General features: G+C 45.4%; 7 protein-coding genes across 7 annotated transcripts; 4 read left to right on the top strand and 3 right to left on the bottom strand.

Annotated features, from left to right (window-relative positions):
- Positions 1 to 380: 380 nt before the first annotated feature.
- N7481_013485 (uncharacterized protein) lies at positions 381 to 1,261 on the top strand (the record flags this gene model as incomplete). The annotated part of the gene is made up of 2 exons (XM_057272704.1): positions 381 to 454; positions 481 to 1,261. The coding sequence occupies 2 exons, from the start codon at positions 381 to 383 to the stop codon at positions 1,259 to 1,261; spliced, it is 855 nt and encodes a 284-aa protein (XP_057115336.1).
- Positions 1,262 to 2,167: 906 nt separating this feature from the next.
- N7481_013484 (uncharacterized protein) lies at positions 2,168 to 2,425 on the bottom strand (the record flags this gene model as incomplete). Its single annotated transcript, XM_057272703.1, has 1 exon — positions 2,168 to 2,425. The coding sequence occupies one exon, from the start codon at positions 2,423 to 2,425 to the stop codon at positions 2,168 to 2,170; it is 258 nt and encodes an 85-aa protein (XP_057115335.1).
- A 947-nt stretch (positions 2,426 to 3,372) lies between these two features.
- On the top strand, positions 3,373 to 5,100 carry N7481_013483 (alpha/beta hydrolase; the record flags this gene model as incomplete). Its single annotated transcript, XM_057272702.1, has 1 exon — positions 3,373 to 5,100. The coding sequence occupies one exon, from the start codon at positions 3,373 to 3,375 to the stop codon at positions 5,098 to 5,100; it is 1,728 nt and encodes a 575-aa protein (XP_057115334.1).
- A 1,059-nt stretch (positions 5,101 to 6,159) lies between these two features.
- Positions 6,160 to 6,494, bottom strand: N7481_013482 (uncharacterized protein; the record flags this gene model as incomplete). The annotated part of the gene is made up of 3 exons (XM_057272701.1): positions 6,160 to 6,176; positions 6,233 to 6,416; positions 6,480 to 6,494. The coding sequence occupies 3 exons, from the start codon at positions 6,492 to 6,494 to the stop codon at positions 6,160 to 6,162; spliced, it is 216 nt and encodes a 71-aa protein (XP_057115333.1).
- A 678-nt stretch (positions 6,495 to 7,172) lies between these two features.
- On the bottom strand, positions 7,173 to 7,625 carry N7481_013481 (uncharacterized protein; the record flags this gene model as incomplete). The annotated part of the gene is made up of 2 exons (XM_057272700.1): positions 7,173 to 7,508; positions 7,623 to 7,625. 2 exons carry the CDS (start codon positions 7,623 to 7,625, stop codon positions 7,173 to 7,175), a joined length of 339 nt encoding a protein of 112 aa, XP_057115332.1.
- A 1,054-nt stretch (positions 7,626 to 8,679) lies between these two features.
- On the top strand, positions 8,680 to 10,250 carry N7481_013480 (flavin-containing monooxygenase; the record flags this gene model as incomplete). Its single annotated transcript, XM_057272699.1, has 2 exons — positions 8,680 to 8,925; positions 8,976 to 10,250. The coding sequence occupies 2 exons, from the start codon at positions 8,680 to 8,682 to the stop codon at positions 10,248 to 10,250; spliced, it is 1,521 nt and encodes a 506-aa protein (XP_057115331.1).
- Positions 10,251 to 13,385: 3,135 nt separating this feature from the next.
- Positions 13,386 to 14,639, top strand: N7481_013479 (uncharacterized protein; the record flags this gene model as incomplete). The annotated part of the gene is made up of 2 exons (XM_057272698.1): positions 13,386 to 13,511; positions 13,830 to 14,639. 2 exons carry the CDS (start codon positions 13,386 to 13,388, stop codon positions 14,637 to 14,639), a joined length of 936 nt encoding a protein of 311 aa, XP_057115330.1.
- Between the last annotated feature and the right edge of the window lie 212 nt (positions 14,640 to 14,851).

Below are 14,851 nucleotides of genomic sequence, written 5' to 3'. Positions count from 1 at the left end.
GAAGTGGGAGCAGGGCATATAAATAATCAATAATCAATAAATGCAGGCATGGCTGTTTGGTGAAGCAAACGAGCATGTGCTCCTCAGTGGATCTACAACAACGAAAAGAGTGATCAAATTAAAAAATTTGCTTCTTGTATTTATACTATATTTATTAAATAAATCCACGATATGAATGATTCACTATCTCCTCATACTAGACAATAGTCCACTGTAGTATACTTCTGTATGCTGCTCGCCGTTGACCGCCTCCGGGCGGTGAGGGCAGCTGGGAATTTCTGCAGGTCCTCTTCACCTCCCTTTCATATTATTCCCTCGACTTCACTTCACTCAACCTCTTATACCCACCCTTTCCCTGGCTAAATATATCCCGGATACACATGCCTGGATTTGCAGAAGAAGCCCTCGCCTGGAGGAAACGCAAGCGTGAAAATGAAGACCCCCTAACCCGCCCGTAAGATCTTCTCCTGTTTACTCCAGTCCAGCCCAGCCTATCCCATCAAATCTAACATACAATTATGGCATGAATAGAACCTCTTTTGTCCCATTTATGGTGGACCACGCAAACTGCGATCCATATATCGTCCACCGACACAATCACAACCACAATCACAGCCACGAACAATCAACCGAGAAAGACTTCGACTTCAGACCAAGATGCATTCCCCGCAAACGCCGCCATCTCCAACAACTTCAACATCAACATCCACACCAACAACACCCACAACATTCATCATACCTCCTAACCTCCACGCCCCAACCATCCCTCCTATCCCCAAACATCTACGCAACACCCCAAGACCCTTACTCACCACCTGTTTCGCCCAAAACTCTCGTCCCAATCCCATACCCCACAACCACCCCAACCTCAGCACCATCTTCAGCAACAACTACTACTACACACCCCTCCGCCCTCCGCCCATGCCACATCTGCCACCGCCGCCCAACAACCCGCCAAGTCCTAGACGCCTACGCAGACTGTGATCTCTGCGCCGAACGCGCATGCTATATCTGTCTACGTCTCTGTGACGGATCCTCATGTCCTGGTGCACGCGCCTCTGCGCCCACAACTACAGCTGCAAATGCAGGGGACGATCTGTATGATGAACTCGGCTGGATGAGGCGGAAGATCTGCTCTTCTTGTGCGGTTGAGGGGGTTTCAGAGGGCGTGGAGATTGTTAGGTGTTTGGATTGTGTTAGGCCTGCTGCGTGGGAGGAGTGGGCTTTGGATGGAGATGAGAGGATGGGGGGGATGAGATGAAATTGAGCGGCGATGCGGTATTGCGAACACTAGCGATTCGCAAGAAGGGAGTGGAGTGGATTGATGCATATGGGACGGGACCCTGTGCCAGAATGATAATGATTACATGACGGTGGATTGATACTGGTTTTTACGGGATTGGACTGGACAGACGGACGGACTACTGGATTGACTCTGGCCTTGATTTGGCGGGGGTTTGCACTGGCACCTTTTTCAATGTTGTTATTTTTCTTCTTTTTTTCTGTTTCTTTTTTCTTTCTTTTCTGCGCGGCATCGACATCGCATCGGCATTCGCATTGGCATCTGCATTTCCAGTTCTGGCGGCATTTGATACCAGTCTATATTGTGGATTATTTAATATATTACATTACACCCCAACGCTAGCTAAGTGACAGTAAACCGAACGCCTAAAAAGGCTATATTCAACGCCCGTTTAGGCATTTATTTTACCAAGATCTTAAACCTATTATAGAAAAAAAAATTACCTAGGATCTAGTAGAAGCTAATCTTTCTACTAATACTTAAAAAAGCTTATGTATACAGAAGTTCTAAATTTTTATTTATAAAAGTCAGAGATCTAACAAACGTCAATAATAAATGTGATAGATAGGGCTTGAGTTGAATCGATAATACTTTTTAGGCTTTCCATCCATGCTATAACTATGTGCATCTAATATTGTAGCATAAGGATTGCCTCAACAGTATGTACGTATTAGTACCCCAAACAGAATGAGCATACATCTGCAAAGAATCAACTAGCAAATTTAGAGCAGAAGCGTGGATCGCCAGCTGAGTTCGTAATTGCTGAACATCGTCTCTCTTGCAAACGGACCATCGTATCTTCCGAATGGCTGAAGTCCACCCTTTTGTGCCAGGCTGCAGTGGCGACTTAAATTTCGCAATTGATTAGAGAAAGTTACCGATACAATCGTTGCAGTTGGCTAGGGCGTTTTCGATAGCCTGCTTCTCACCGCTAAACGAGTTCTCGTCGATATGTAGTTCATCTAAAACCTTCAAGCAGTCGCGTAAAACGTCTATTTCTCCAATCAAGCTCCGGTAGTCCTTGAGGGCGCCCCGCGAATCGCTAACCGCATCAATGGATTGTTTGAGGAGGTTGAGTCCTGCGATGAAGTCTCCGACTGAGAACCCGAATCCGACAGCCATATCGAATTTGGAATTATCGTCGCAGTATCAAGGGACGCTGATTGTTATTTAGACTAGTTTATATTTGCACTGTGTTCTGAAATATATCAGAATAGTATTGAGGGCATTTACGTACATATACGGTTGATTCTCAGAGAAGCATCCAAATGAAGATGTGGAAATTCAGCGTAGTCTTGTCAAAGCCAACTGTCAATTCAACGACGACGTTGGGCAGTTATGTTGTGCAGTAAATCTCTTGTTTTATGTTTAGCTTGCTTGCATTTCTCTGGATCGCCAATACAGTTACGAGACAAGAAACTTTTACTTAGAGTAATACAGTAGAATTCGAAAACAGATTACTCTTTTAACACTGACGTTTTCCTTCCCAGCGCCCCACTCAGATCGAGCTAAACTGAATTAGGTCCGGGAAAGTACCCACCATTTGTTTTCATGATGTACTTCTGGTAGATCACTAGAATTACCGTAATCATGGTATCCGGCATGGGGCAAACCATACCTCCGAAATGGCCTGTGGACAAACAATAAATTCGAAAACAGATTACCCTCTCTGGGCACTCACGCTTTGTTTCTCGAACCGTACCCGAGACCACACTAATCTGTCTTAAGGTAAATATATCGTTCCTAACAATAGACCCTTTTTATTTCCAGAACGACTACCCTCGTCAAAGCGACAAAAAGAAATTGAAAATTTTCTCAATCTGAGTAGGCGAAAGGCGGCCCTAGCAAATCCAATATCAGCGCCCACCTAGTGCAGCGGGGAAGTCGCTCCCTGCTCATGTGACTTTGTCCGTAAAATGCTCGCTCGCTCGCTATTCAACACTAGTAGTAGCGCAAACCATCATACCATGCTTTCTCTTCCAGCTTGACTCAACAAATTCTGACCTTTTGAAGGGGATACGTCTCTGCAACCGGGCCACTCGATTATACACCCCACCGGCAAACACGTCATGGATGAGAAGCATATACTGGGAGACTTGGCATTGACTCAGCAAAGAACAGTTTCGCGTTCCAAGTTCTGGGTCATTATTCCATCTTTCTTATCATGCTTTTACATTATTTTGCATAGCTGGCTGGGCATATTGTCATCGACGACTGAATCAGGGCCCCTCAAATACAATGAAGAGCTCATCAGCTGGCAGTCTTGTGGGAGCTTTAAGGGCAATCCCCTTGAATGCAGCAGTATTAATGTTCCTATGGACCAATTCGATCTGGGGTTCCCGGGAGATAGGACCTTTACCATCCCACTTGTTCGCATGCGAGGCAACAACGCGACCCAAAATCTCCTTTTAAACCCTGGTGGTCCTGGAGCTAGCGGCTTTGAGTTTCTCTACCGCCGAGGAGAGCAGCTGAAGGCCGTGGTCGGCGAAGGTTTCCACCTACTCTCATTCGACCCTCGCGGGGTCAATAGCTCGACACCAATAGCCTCTTGCTATCCGGACGATAGGACTCGACAGAAATTGTCCCGCGTTCGATCTCTACATGTAATAGGCGATAGCCCCGAAGTCTATGCGTGGGCGCAGAATTTTGCCAAGGCATGTACTGACACGATGGGCGAGTATGCCAAGTATCTCAACACTCCCCAGACAGCCGCCGACATGAACAGCATTCTTGATGCTCTGGGCCAGCAAGACATGATATACTGGGGATTCAGTTATGGCAGTCTGCTAGGTCAGACATATGCAGGGCTATTTCCCGAACGTTCAAAGCGCGTTATCATTGATGGGGTTGTAAATCAATTCGAGTGGTACGAGGGTCTTTTTGAAGCACAGTCACTAATCGACACGGACACGGTGCTCGATGGCTTCTTTGACGAGTGCATCAACGGCGGAGCTGAAAACTGCTCCCTGGCCTTGTTGGCAGCATCCAAAGAGGAATTGCGTGACACCGTGCTCTCGTACATAGACACGCTTCGAGATCAGCCCATCAGTGTATACATCAACAACTCCGTTTACGGCTTGCTTGACTATGAGAAGGTCTGGTACAACGGGTTTCTCGAGGCCCTGAACAAACCTTCAATGTGGGCTGCCCTTGCGGATAATATGTACAGACTGATCCAAGGGAATGCGACAAATGCATTTCTAGCATATGGAGTTGAGGAGATTCGGGATTGGAATCATGAAGCATACGACTTTATCACCCTGAACGACGGTATTAGTGGCCCGATGCATTGGCCTCGAGACAGACAGACGTTCTTGGATAAGATCGCGCCCTTATTCAACCATAGTCTGTTCAGCCCTGTGCAAAACAAAAATTATTACGTGCGGCAACACTGGGCTGTACCAAAGACACATTCCTATGTGCCACGCAAAAGTGTGAAGACGACACATCCGCTGCTCATACTTTCGACAACTTACGACCCCGTATGCCCCCTCATAGCTGCGTGGTCTGCGAACGAGGCATTCGAGGGTTCGCAGATCGTCGAGGTCAAAGGGTATGGGCATTGCTCTGTTGCAGTACCGTCGGTGTGCATTGCGAAACATGTGCGAGCGTTTTTGTACGAAGGCAAATTGCCCGACACATATACGCACTGCGAGGTGGATTCTCCCTACTTCCACCGGTCAGACAAGAGCGGGCAGTTGTCGGCTCACAAACACTTTGAGGACGCGGAGGAGGCCAAAATCCACCAAGCGCAGGTGCTGCTAGCGAGAGACTGGGATTTTGTATCGGCCAATTAGCACAATTTTAGACTTAAAGCACACACAAGCATCTATCCTAACAAAGCGGACTAATGATTCAACGGGCGGTACCAGCTATGGATAGATGATACTAGCGGAAACAAGCTGGAATAGGGTAACAGCTATTCGAGGATGCAAACGAGAGCTTTGTTGGCCCAGTAGGGCTACTGTAGTCGTTTTACAACAGTAGCACAGCCTTCACAGAGAGAGTGAGCGTAGATCAAGCCAGATTACCAGATGTCCCCACCCCGTTCAAGATCCCACTAAGGATTTCCATGGGAGAATACGGTAAATTACAATGACTCTTAAGAGGACGGAAATCCAATCCGCTCTGACGACTAAACAGGGGTCGTTTGTTAAGTGGTCTAAGAAGTATTAGCGGACGTACGGGTCGAGAAACAAAGCGTGGGTCAGCGTCTGGACGAAACCAGTAATTACGGTAATTATGATGATCTACCAGAAATACATCGAGAAAGGATAGTTGGGACTTTGACTAGCCAATCTAGCCTAGCGCGATCTGAGCGGGGGCGCTGCGAAAGAAAGCCAGTGTGTCCGAGGGGTAATTTGTTTTCGAATTCTACTGTAGCAGGTTAGCATGAGCATAGCCTTCTATCTGAAGAATAAGGAGGAAGGGGTCAAATGGGACCAGCGGGAAGGGGAATCCAGGCAGGCAATATTGCCAGATTGTCAGAAGCGATTCTACGTGGTTCCATGGGGTATTACGGTGTTATAACGATGACTCATCTGCCATAGTGTTGAGGTAAAACTGAATTCGAAAACAACTGTACAGTGAAGCCTTAAGACAGTGATTATTATGGAGCTAAGATAGTACAGATGGAATAACTGGCACTCCATGATATGGCGGGCATGGCTCATTATACGAAACATGTCATTCTGTCATCCAGATTCTTCAATAATATCATTAAATATGCCTTCCTCGCAAATATTGTCATGGTCGTTGCCTTTCATCATCCAAACCTCTCAAATTGGCAAGCAACTCATCACTAAACAATAGCGATAACACGAGTGGAGTGGCATCGTCTTCAGCACGAGGAAATTTTAGTGCTTAGCGGCCTCTGTAAATGTGTGAGTATCGAAATGCGGTAAGAATAAATCGTGAGACCTCAATTACCTTTGTGAACATCAGCTTTGGTGCCATGCTTCTCCTCTTTGCCCTTATCCTTCACAGCGTCCTTTGCGGCACTAGCACGGGTGCCGATGCCTGCATCAGAATCCTTCGCGACATGCTTGTTGGCCTCCTTGGAAGTCTCATGACCAGTACCCTTGACGGACTCTGAGACATAGTTGGCAGCGTTCTGTCATAGTTAGCCTACAGTTCTCATGGCATTGAACCCCTGTTAGGGTAGGTATTTGCGAACCTTGGCAGTCTCCATTATGTGTGATGGTGGTTTTGAAATAAATTGGATGTAGTAAATATAGTAGTTCCGATGATGTCCAGAAGTATTGTTGGCGTGGGTGAAATCCCCAATTTATAATATTTGGCTCTATAGGCGTCGGAGATGTTCGTCGCAATTAAGTCATGGGAGGTACGGCTGGGGTCAAGTTGTGGTCAGCCTCATTACATCATAATTCAACCATCACCAACCTACTGTTTCTGGATTGGTTGTGTGACAGTTTATGGGTATAAGCAATAATCAGGTTTATGCCAAGTCATTACCGGTAATTACTTGTTTTGCGAATTCATTCAGATGTTGGTACACCTTGGCCAACTAAAGTTCAAAACAAGGATGGACCACAGTGTAAGCAATCACATGCCTGTGGCATTGTATGCCTTAGAATCTAGGCACCGAAGGGAATTAAGTGTAACTATCTAGTCGCCGTATCCGCTGTACCATAATGATCATACTTGTTGATAACCTGAAAGATATAAGTCAAGCCTTTGATACTTAATAAGATCGGATCACCCCAAGACATTGTACAGCCAATTAACGTCACAAGATGACGAATATTCAGTCAAAATTACATCCATTCCCGGCTCCTTCGACAATAATAAACAAACTCTTAATTCAAGATTATCCGCAACATGCATCTTCTTGTGCGTGCCTTTCTAACTAATAGCCCGCTGCATAAATTCGAGCTGGTTTTCTCACTTCATCTTTATATAATCGTGTACTCGTGGGCTTCTCGACATATGTAGTACCGGAGGAACCGCGACGTCTTCTTTGACCGTAGGAGCTGCGCACAATAGGCGACTCATATACAACGCCAGAGCTGGTGTTACTGCCTGTAGCACCAGGCAATCGACAAGCACGCCAGAGCCAGATAAGAAGGAGTGTCCCTGCAATCGAGCCGAGGACGATACCTGCAATACCACCACTGGAAATGGTACTCGGGCAGCTTTCGCCACTACTCGACTGCCTTGTTACAAGGTTGGAATCGACGGGAGCCTGATAAAATTACGGGTTAGCATTAATTGTACTTGAAAGTGGGTTCCGGGGTTCTTGGCTACGACGCGCGCGGATATCGCTGTATGAGTCCCAAAATGATCCTATTGCACGTACCATGGCTACTGCGTTGGGATAGTATAAATATTGACTTAGTACCCCACCGAAGGGTATGGGATTATAGCAATACCAAACTGTATGATGAGTCGTGTCGGAGAGACGGGTATCGGCCACGGAAATGAATAAGGAAATTGCAAACCTGGGGAAACTCATTTAATATCTTGCAGGGCATTGTTAATCAATCCAGGATAAGGCACTATCTCAATTGCACGCTCGAACCTCTTATTCTTCAATTGTTACGTCAAGTTAACGTCTGTTCATGTGTATGGCCAGGAACAGCAGCGATCTTCGCACGGATAATGAAAACCAAGTCAATTCCCCAATCTGTCTAGTGATTCGTATTCCTCACTCAGCAATGGCTTACGAGTACTGGAAGTCTCTGCTATCAGGTAAATAAAAAGCTTCTTTCAAGGATGAAATATTTTTAGTTTTATCACTATGTGTTGCAAGAGATCTGAAGCGGCACGACCCAAAGCAGATACGTCGCACTAGACTTTATGCGCTAAAATAGACAGCAAAACCTTTGGTGAAATTAATCTATTTCGATTTGAAAATAGGGAACTTCTTTTATAGACACCAGGGAAATTATCGGGGTTGTTTCGATTATTGGGGGTATAGGTTAAAGAATGGCATGTATGAAACATCTGTCTCCCAAGACATCTGGAGACGGCACTGGGGGAAACACGTGGGAATAAAATATCATTGATTGTTCATCATTATTCTGAATATGAATCATCTCGCTACTTTTCTTTTCATTTGACAAAGGCATTTTGATTCAGCTTTGGGCGGACGTTAGATCCCGCATCCGCCTGCAGTTGACGTCATGCCCTGCGCACGGCAACCATGTGTTTTCTGTTGGAAAATTGATGGCACAACCTGTCTGATGGTCCACAATAACGTCACTCTCTTATAGCTGACGGTAGCTATAGCTTAAGGTGTGGGCTGAGCTGATTTAGCTACTAAAGATCTCGTCAGGCTCACCTCCTGCTACCTTCACAATTCACGGCTGACCTCCCTAGGGCCTTCAACTTGATCGTCATTCCCTCTGCTCACCATGAATCCAATACTTTCTCTTTTCTCGATACTTTATTTCATCACTCAAAGTTTCTTCGCGTGGGTCTTTGGACCCTCGAGCTCCCCGTCGAAATCCTTCAACAAGGGCCTACCTAAAAGGAAAATCGCGATTATCGGTGCCGGACTGACTGGTGTATCATCTGCGGCGCATTGTATTGGCCATGGCTTTGAGGTGCATATATTTGAGGCACGCGGGAAAGAGAAAGGGCTAGGAGGTATTTGGAGTGTACGTGCAAGAAATCACAAAATTAGTCGACTTGCCACTCACAATTACAGCGCGTCAACTCGACATCGGCATTGCAAATCCACAGCCTCATGTATCGCTTTCACCCAACCGTGCAATATAAACACGCGTATCCCACTCAACACGAAATTCGCGACCAAATCGTCGATCTGTGGAAACGTTACGACCTGGAAGAGCGCACAGAATTCGGAACGCCGGTTACCTCTGTTAAAAAAGCAAAATCGTCGGGCAAGTGGGTCATTAACGATCACCCCGAGAAATATGGAAGCTTTGACGGCGTTATTGCAGCCGTCGGAGTTTGCGGCGATCCCAAAATGCCCACTTTACCAGACCAAGATCAATTCGAGGGTACCATCTGCCACTCATCAAATCTCGACGGGAAGGACATCAAAGGGAAGAAGGCTCTTATCATCGGAGGTGGCGCAAGTGCCATTGAAGCACTGGAGTTTGCAGTTTCGTCTGGAGCTTCTGAAATTGACGTCCTTTCTAGGTCAGATAAATGGATTATTCCACGCAATATTCTGGTACAGTCCTTGCTGGCCATGAACATTTGGGGCGAAGAGATATCTCTTTCATGGTTACCAGAGTGGCTGCTTCGCAAATTCTTCTATCGGGATTTAGAAGACATTGCTCCTGAAAGTGGTCTATTTACGACGACTCCAATGGCGAACTCAGATCTATTCAACCTCATCCGAAAGGGCAAGGCCCGTTGGCTGCGTGGTGATATTGATAGTGTCAAAAAGACTGGAATCCTCTTCAATCATCGATCTGGAGATACCTCTAAGGGTGGCCCTGGCCGCGAGAAGCTTGTCAAAGGTGATATTATTATCATGGCGACCGGCTTTAAGCGCCCAACACTCTCATTCCTCCCCCAAGATTCATTTGAAGAAAATTACTCTCCCCCGGATTGGTATCTTCAAGTGTTTCCACCAAAGCACCTGAGTATCTGCGCCAATAACAGCACCTACGTAAACGCCATCGGAACGGTCGGAAACATCCATATTGGCATTTATACGCGTTTTCTGCTTATGTTCCTGACGGATCCGCTCACCAAGCCGACAGAAGGACGCATGAAAACCTGGATTGATTTTACCCGCTGGATGAAGCAGGGAGCGCCACCTAGAGCATTCGATTTCTTTACATACACTGAGTTGATATACTGGTTTGTGTTTCTCGTCTTGGTCAACCCCTTCCGTTGGAAATGGGCGCTTTTTATTCTTTTTGGTGTCGGACAAACGCTTCCGTTGGAGATCGTTAGGGAAGAAAGTGCTTTCCGGGAAAAGCTGCAGAATCAGCGCGATCATTAAGGTGATGTTGGTGGAATAGAGAAATGGAGCTATCAGTTCGTTATGGTTGTTGAATACACTATGATTATTATTGAATACGCAAAGGGTCTCTTACTATCTGTGTAACGAACTGATGTTGCCTGAGTTGTGTGCCTAATTACGTGACCTACAACCACCTATTCTATTTATACCATAATATTCGTGAGAGCTTCTCTCTTTTCTTTTTTACTTAGCTTTATTACTTTTTATTAATACTATAGGGATTCCTTTCATCCCGAGTCCTTATAATCTGGGATAGGGGCTACAAAGGTTGAGCCACCGATGCGAAGCATGCCCTGCTCGTCAAAAGGGGATTTGGTGAACTGATGTTTGAGAAAAATTTCCGACAATCTCAACGGACTCATTGAGGCTGCTCATCCCTTACAAAAGTTCACCTTTAGAGTTATTCATGGAGCAACCCAAGTAGAAATTTATTCGTATACTGCGATCATCGCCGTAATGCCATCATGATCGGAGAGACGAACGTTCGTTGTCAGCTGAGTATAACGCACTCAGGTCCTGAGGTCCTGAATTTTCAAAGTCGCCCCTCTGGAGCCGCATGACTAGCATGAATTAAATTTGACATGATATATATAGAGTATATAGATGTCCATTGGCTATTTACTGTGTGGCCTACTGGGCATGAAATGGCTGATCGAATTGAACGAGCGTTGATCGAACACTTGATATCTATTCGTCTCTATATACAGCCTCGTGCATGAATCCCGAGGGCGCGTTGGTGTTTTAAAGCAAGTAATACCCCAGTGAATCGGCAGAACCCCTGATGTATCTAAGTTCATAATCCTTTGCCGCAGCAAGTAGTCGCATTCGGAAGAACTCCGGATAACCTAGGAACTGAAATCAACCACCTAGAATAATTTGTAGTCAGGTGGAATTCCATCTTATGACAGTGCCAGAGAGGGCCATGTGAAGGCCCAGGGCTCCCTTATTGGGTTCTAGGACGGCTATAATCGCTATCCATCCCATTGTGGTTGTGTAGACATATTTACTTCATTATTCTAGTGCAATACCTCCGAGTCTTTATGCTGTGACATGAGACCGATCCAGATCAGGAACCAAGCCGTGTTATTTGAATACAGTAAGCTGAGAAATATCTGCTGTATTACTACGAGTTAATTGATTTTCGTTCGCCTCGGTTCTTTATTGGAGGCTTTACATCAATGAAGACAAGCCTTTTGTAGCGTGTATCAGAGTAACAGGCCAATACCATCTATACATGGATCCAACGACGCGTTTCCCCACAATAGCCGACCAGGGAAAAAGTAAGTCAGGCCCATGGAATAAACGACTAAACAGTTTGGCTAAATTCTACTTAACCTGGGTTATGAAAATTAGAGCTTGTAGTCCACCAGAATGACAATTCGGGACTGAAAGGTATCGCACGAAAATATGACGTCACTCAACATTTTGTCAAAACCTATAAGTAGTAGGTCGATAATGCGAATTTGCGTTGCCTTGTGTGTTTTCACTAGTGTATAATCATATATAACGCAGTCATATTAATGAGCCTATCTGGATAGCAAACAGTTTCGTGATCACTATGACCTCTACGGGAGCTATGTCGGATACTCCCTCTCATTGCACCGCTGACTTTTCCCTGATTCCGGCAAGTTGCACCTTCCTTCTTTTACTTCTAATTCTAGGAAGCATGATCTTGAGACATTATTTCATTCATGTGATAACTTATCTTAACTTTTAGATCGGATCGCAGAGCCCATCATTCTCTGAGACAATCGCCGCGATTCAACAGCTTGTTCGAGAATCAGGACTGAAATCTCAGCTGCATGCCACTGGAACCATTATAGGTCAGTATTTAATATCGATGTTCATTACATACATCGAATATATAACCATTATCAACCCATATGCTTATATTACATGTCCAGAGGGACCGTGGAACCAAGTTGTGCGACTTATTGGTGTTGCACATACGCTAGTTCATCACAGTGGAGTCTCGAGGATTCAAACTGACATCCGAATCATGACAAGGTAAAGCTCCCACGTATCAAGGAAATGGCCAAAGCAATAAGCAAATGTTAACTCTATGTTTTGTTTTGTAGAACCGACAAGAAAGAATCGATCGAGGGAAGTATCGCCTCGGTGGAAGAGAAAGTCTCAATTATATGATTACTTCAAGTTTTCTATTCGTTCAAGAGCTCGAAAGGATGGATGCACAGCTCTATTTATGCTGCGCCCATACACGCAGCCAGGCATCTTTGAGTTTGACCTCTAGGTGATCTTATCGCTCATATTATGTACTGTGAACCATTCAGCGCATGTAATCGTAACTTATCACTAGCAAGCGATTTATAGCCCAGGGGGCCCGCCTTTGTGACTTTATGGCAAATCAGTGCAACTGGAAATATTGGTGTATTAGCCATCGAGTATACGCATATACAGGGGCAATTTCAACTGCTCTCACCGCATGCTTCTTTTTATCCAATAATAAGTTCTTTTATTCTAGATTGCTTTCCACTTGGTCTCATTTGCCTTGAACGCAGACTAGTCCATACGCTTTGAGCATGTGCTGATCCACGCCTCGTATCATAACTTCTCGGTACGTCTAATGTCAACAACCAAACATAACCGTATAGTAACCGTTTGCATGCCAGCCGCACTCTTGGATTCCAGGAACCAGATGTAATGATTCTAATTTGGCCATTAAGGTCAGAGTCGTAGGTCGCTGTTTCGCAGGGTGCAAGGTATCGCAGCTACGACTGTTGGTGTCCCAAGGCACAAAATGTCATCCTGAAGTCAGCGTGCCAGTTCATAGGGACTACCATGACAACAGGCCAGATAACTAATCCTCAACATTCTACATACATGTTCTCCTGTATGTGGAATTCCCAGCACCAATCAAGATTCTGAAACCTGAGCTTACATCATGGAATCTTCGACTTGTTCTACTTAAAATATTTTCAAGTTGCCGAAAAGATATTTCACCATTTGAAAGGACCCGCCGTCATACTAATGTCACATTTTTAGTTTGGACTTGCTATGGTCATATTTCAAATACTAGTATAATATAAAGTTGCGCTTTGTGTTTTTGGACATCAAGCTTTATTATTTTATTTCGCATCATCTATCCCCGAGAAAATGTCCCAAAGTCAAAAGACCTTTCAGCTTAATACTGGTGCCCATATTCCGGCTATTGGATTCGGGACATGGCAGGATGAGGATGCCCAGGAGGCCGGAGTTCTTCAAGCACTTCAACGGGCTATCGTCATATAGATACTGCGAGATGGTAAATTTGTTTTCTTCCATCGATAAAACAAAAGCTGATTAGCTCTGTACTAGCTATGATACTGAACCAGCAGTTGGACGCGCTATTAAACAGGGTGGTATGCCGCGGAACGAGATTTTCGTTACCAGCAAGCTGTGAAACAACAAACATCACCCCGAGGATGTTGGTGCAGCATTGCAACAAACACTAGAAAGCTTAAACCTTGAATATCTCGACCTATTTTACTGCACTGGCTTGTCGCCTTCAAGAGAGGAGACTATATGTTTCCCTCTAATGAAAATGGTAACTCGATAAAGCTACGGGGCAACTATTTGCTCGAGATAGCGGTCGATATGCTTCGCACTAAAAAGTCAGTCGGCGGTACCGATCAATATGTGCTTGATGAGGTCCTCGATAAAGTGGTACAGGATGATGATGATACCGAAGGAACTCCCCAATGGGCCATTGAGGAGTCAGCATCACGCCATATCTCGACACCTACTCTCGCTACAGCCCATTACCTGCGCGTCGCTAGTGGCAACCGAGAGGAAAGGCTAGTGGCAGCCAAAACGCTCCGACTGCCGAAACCTAGCCTAATACAAGGGATCAACGACAAAGAGAAGGAAAGTCTCGTCGACGATTTACACGACGCCCTGTATTGCACTTTTCTATCCTCATTCTGCCAAGGGTTAGAACTGATCAAGAAAGCCTCAGATGACGAAAATTGGGAAATTGACCTAGCCCAATGTCTCCGGATCTGGCGTGGTGGGTGTATTATTCGGTCTGAGGGTATAGCCGATCTCTTAGAGCCAGTGCTCTCAACTGAAAAGTTCTGGACGAACTTGAAGCAATCCGATATAGTTACCCAGGAGCTACGCCGGACATACAACTCTTTAAAGGCAACAGTTATCCAGGGGTGTTTGCACGATCAATATTTGCCTGCAATTTCTGCAACCTTGGAATATTTGAAGTATGTGGGTGGAACGAAGCTGCCCACCAAATTCATGGAAGGCCAAATGGACTTTTTCGGATCACACGGCTACAACAAGCCCGGTGTACCTGGTGAGGACCCAGGGCCAGTTGGCAAAGGTCCTCATCACTACGAGTGGCGACCGGCAGAAACATAAGCTACAACTTCATCGCATTTCCACAGTCAGCTAAAGCCACGGATTTATGCTTATGGACGCTACCGAAATGTAAAAATGTACTCGTGTATTTGCGATTCTATCGTAATTTTAAACGGAATACTGAGGGGCCATGACTCAACTCTACCGACCCAAGGGAGAGTACGGAGTACTGTAGTTGCGGTATACCTCAATCATCGGGCCAAGCATAAGGA

The sequence above is a fragment of the Penicillium waksmanii genome (assembly GCF_028829765.1).
Source record: "Penicillium waksmanii strain IBT 27052 chromosome Unknown utg000011l:1.0-400869.0:1.0-401085.0, whole genome shotgun sequence".
Taxonomy (NCBI): Eukaryota; Fungi; Ascomycota; class Eurotiomycetes; order Eurotiales; family Aspergillaceae; genus Penicillium; species Penicillium waksmanii.
The sequence above is the reverse complement of the archived record's forward strand: the minus strand, read 5'-3'. Positions and strand labels throughout refer to the sequence as shown.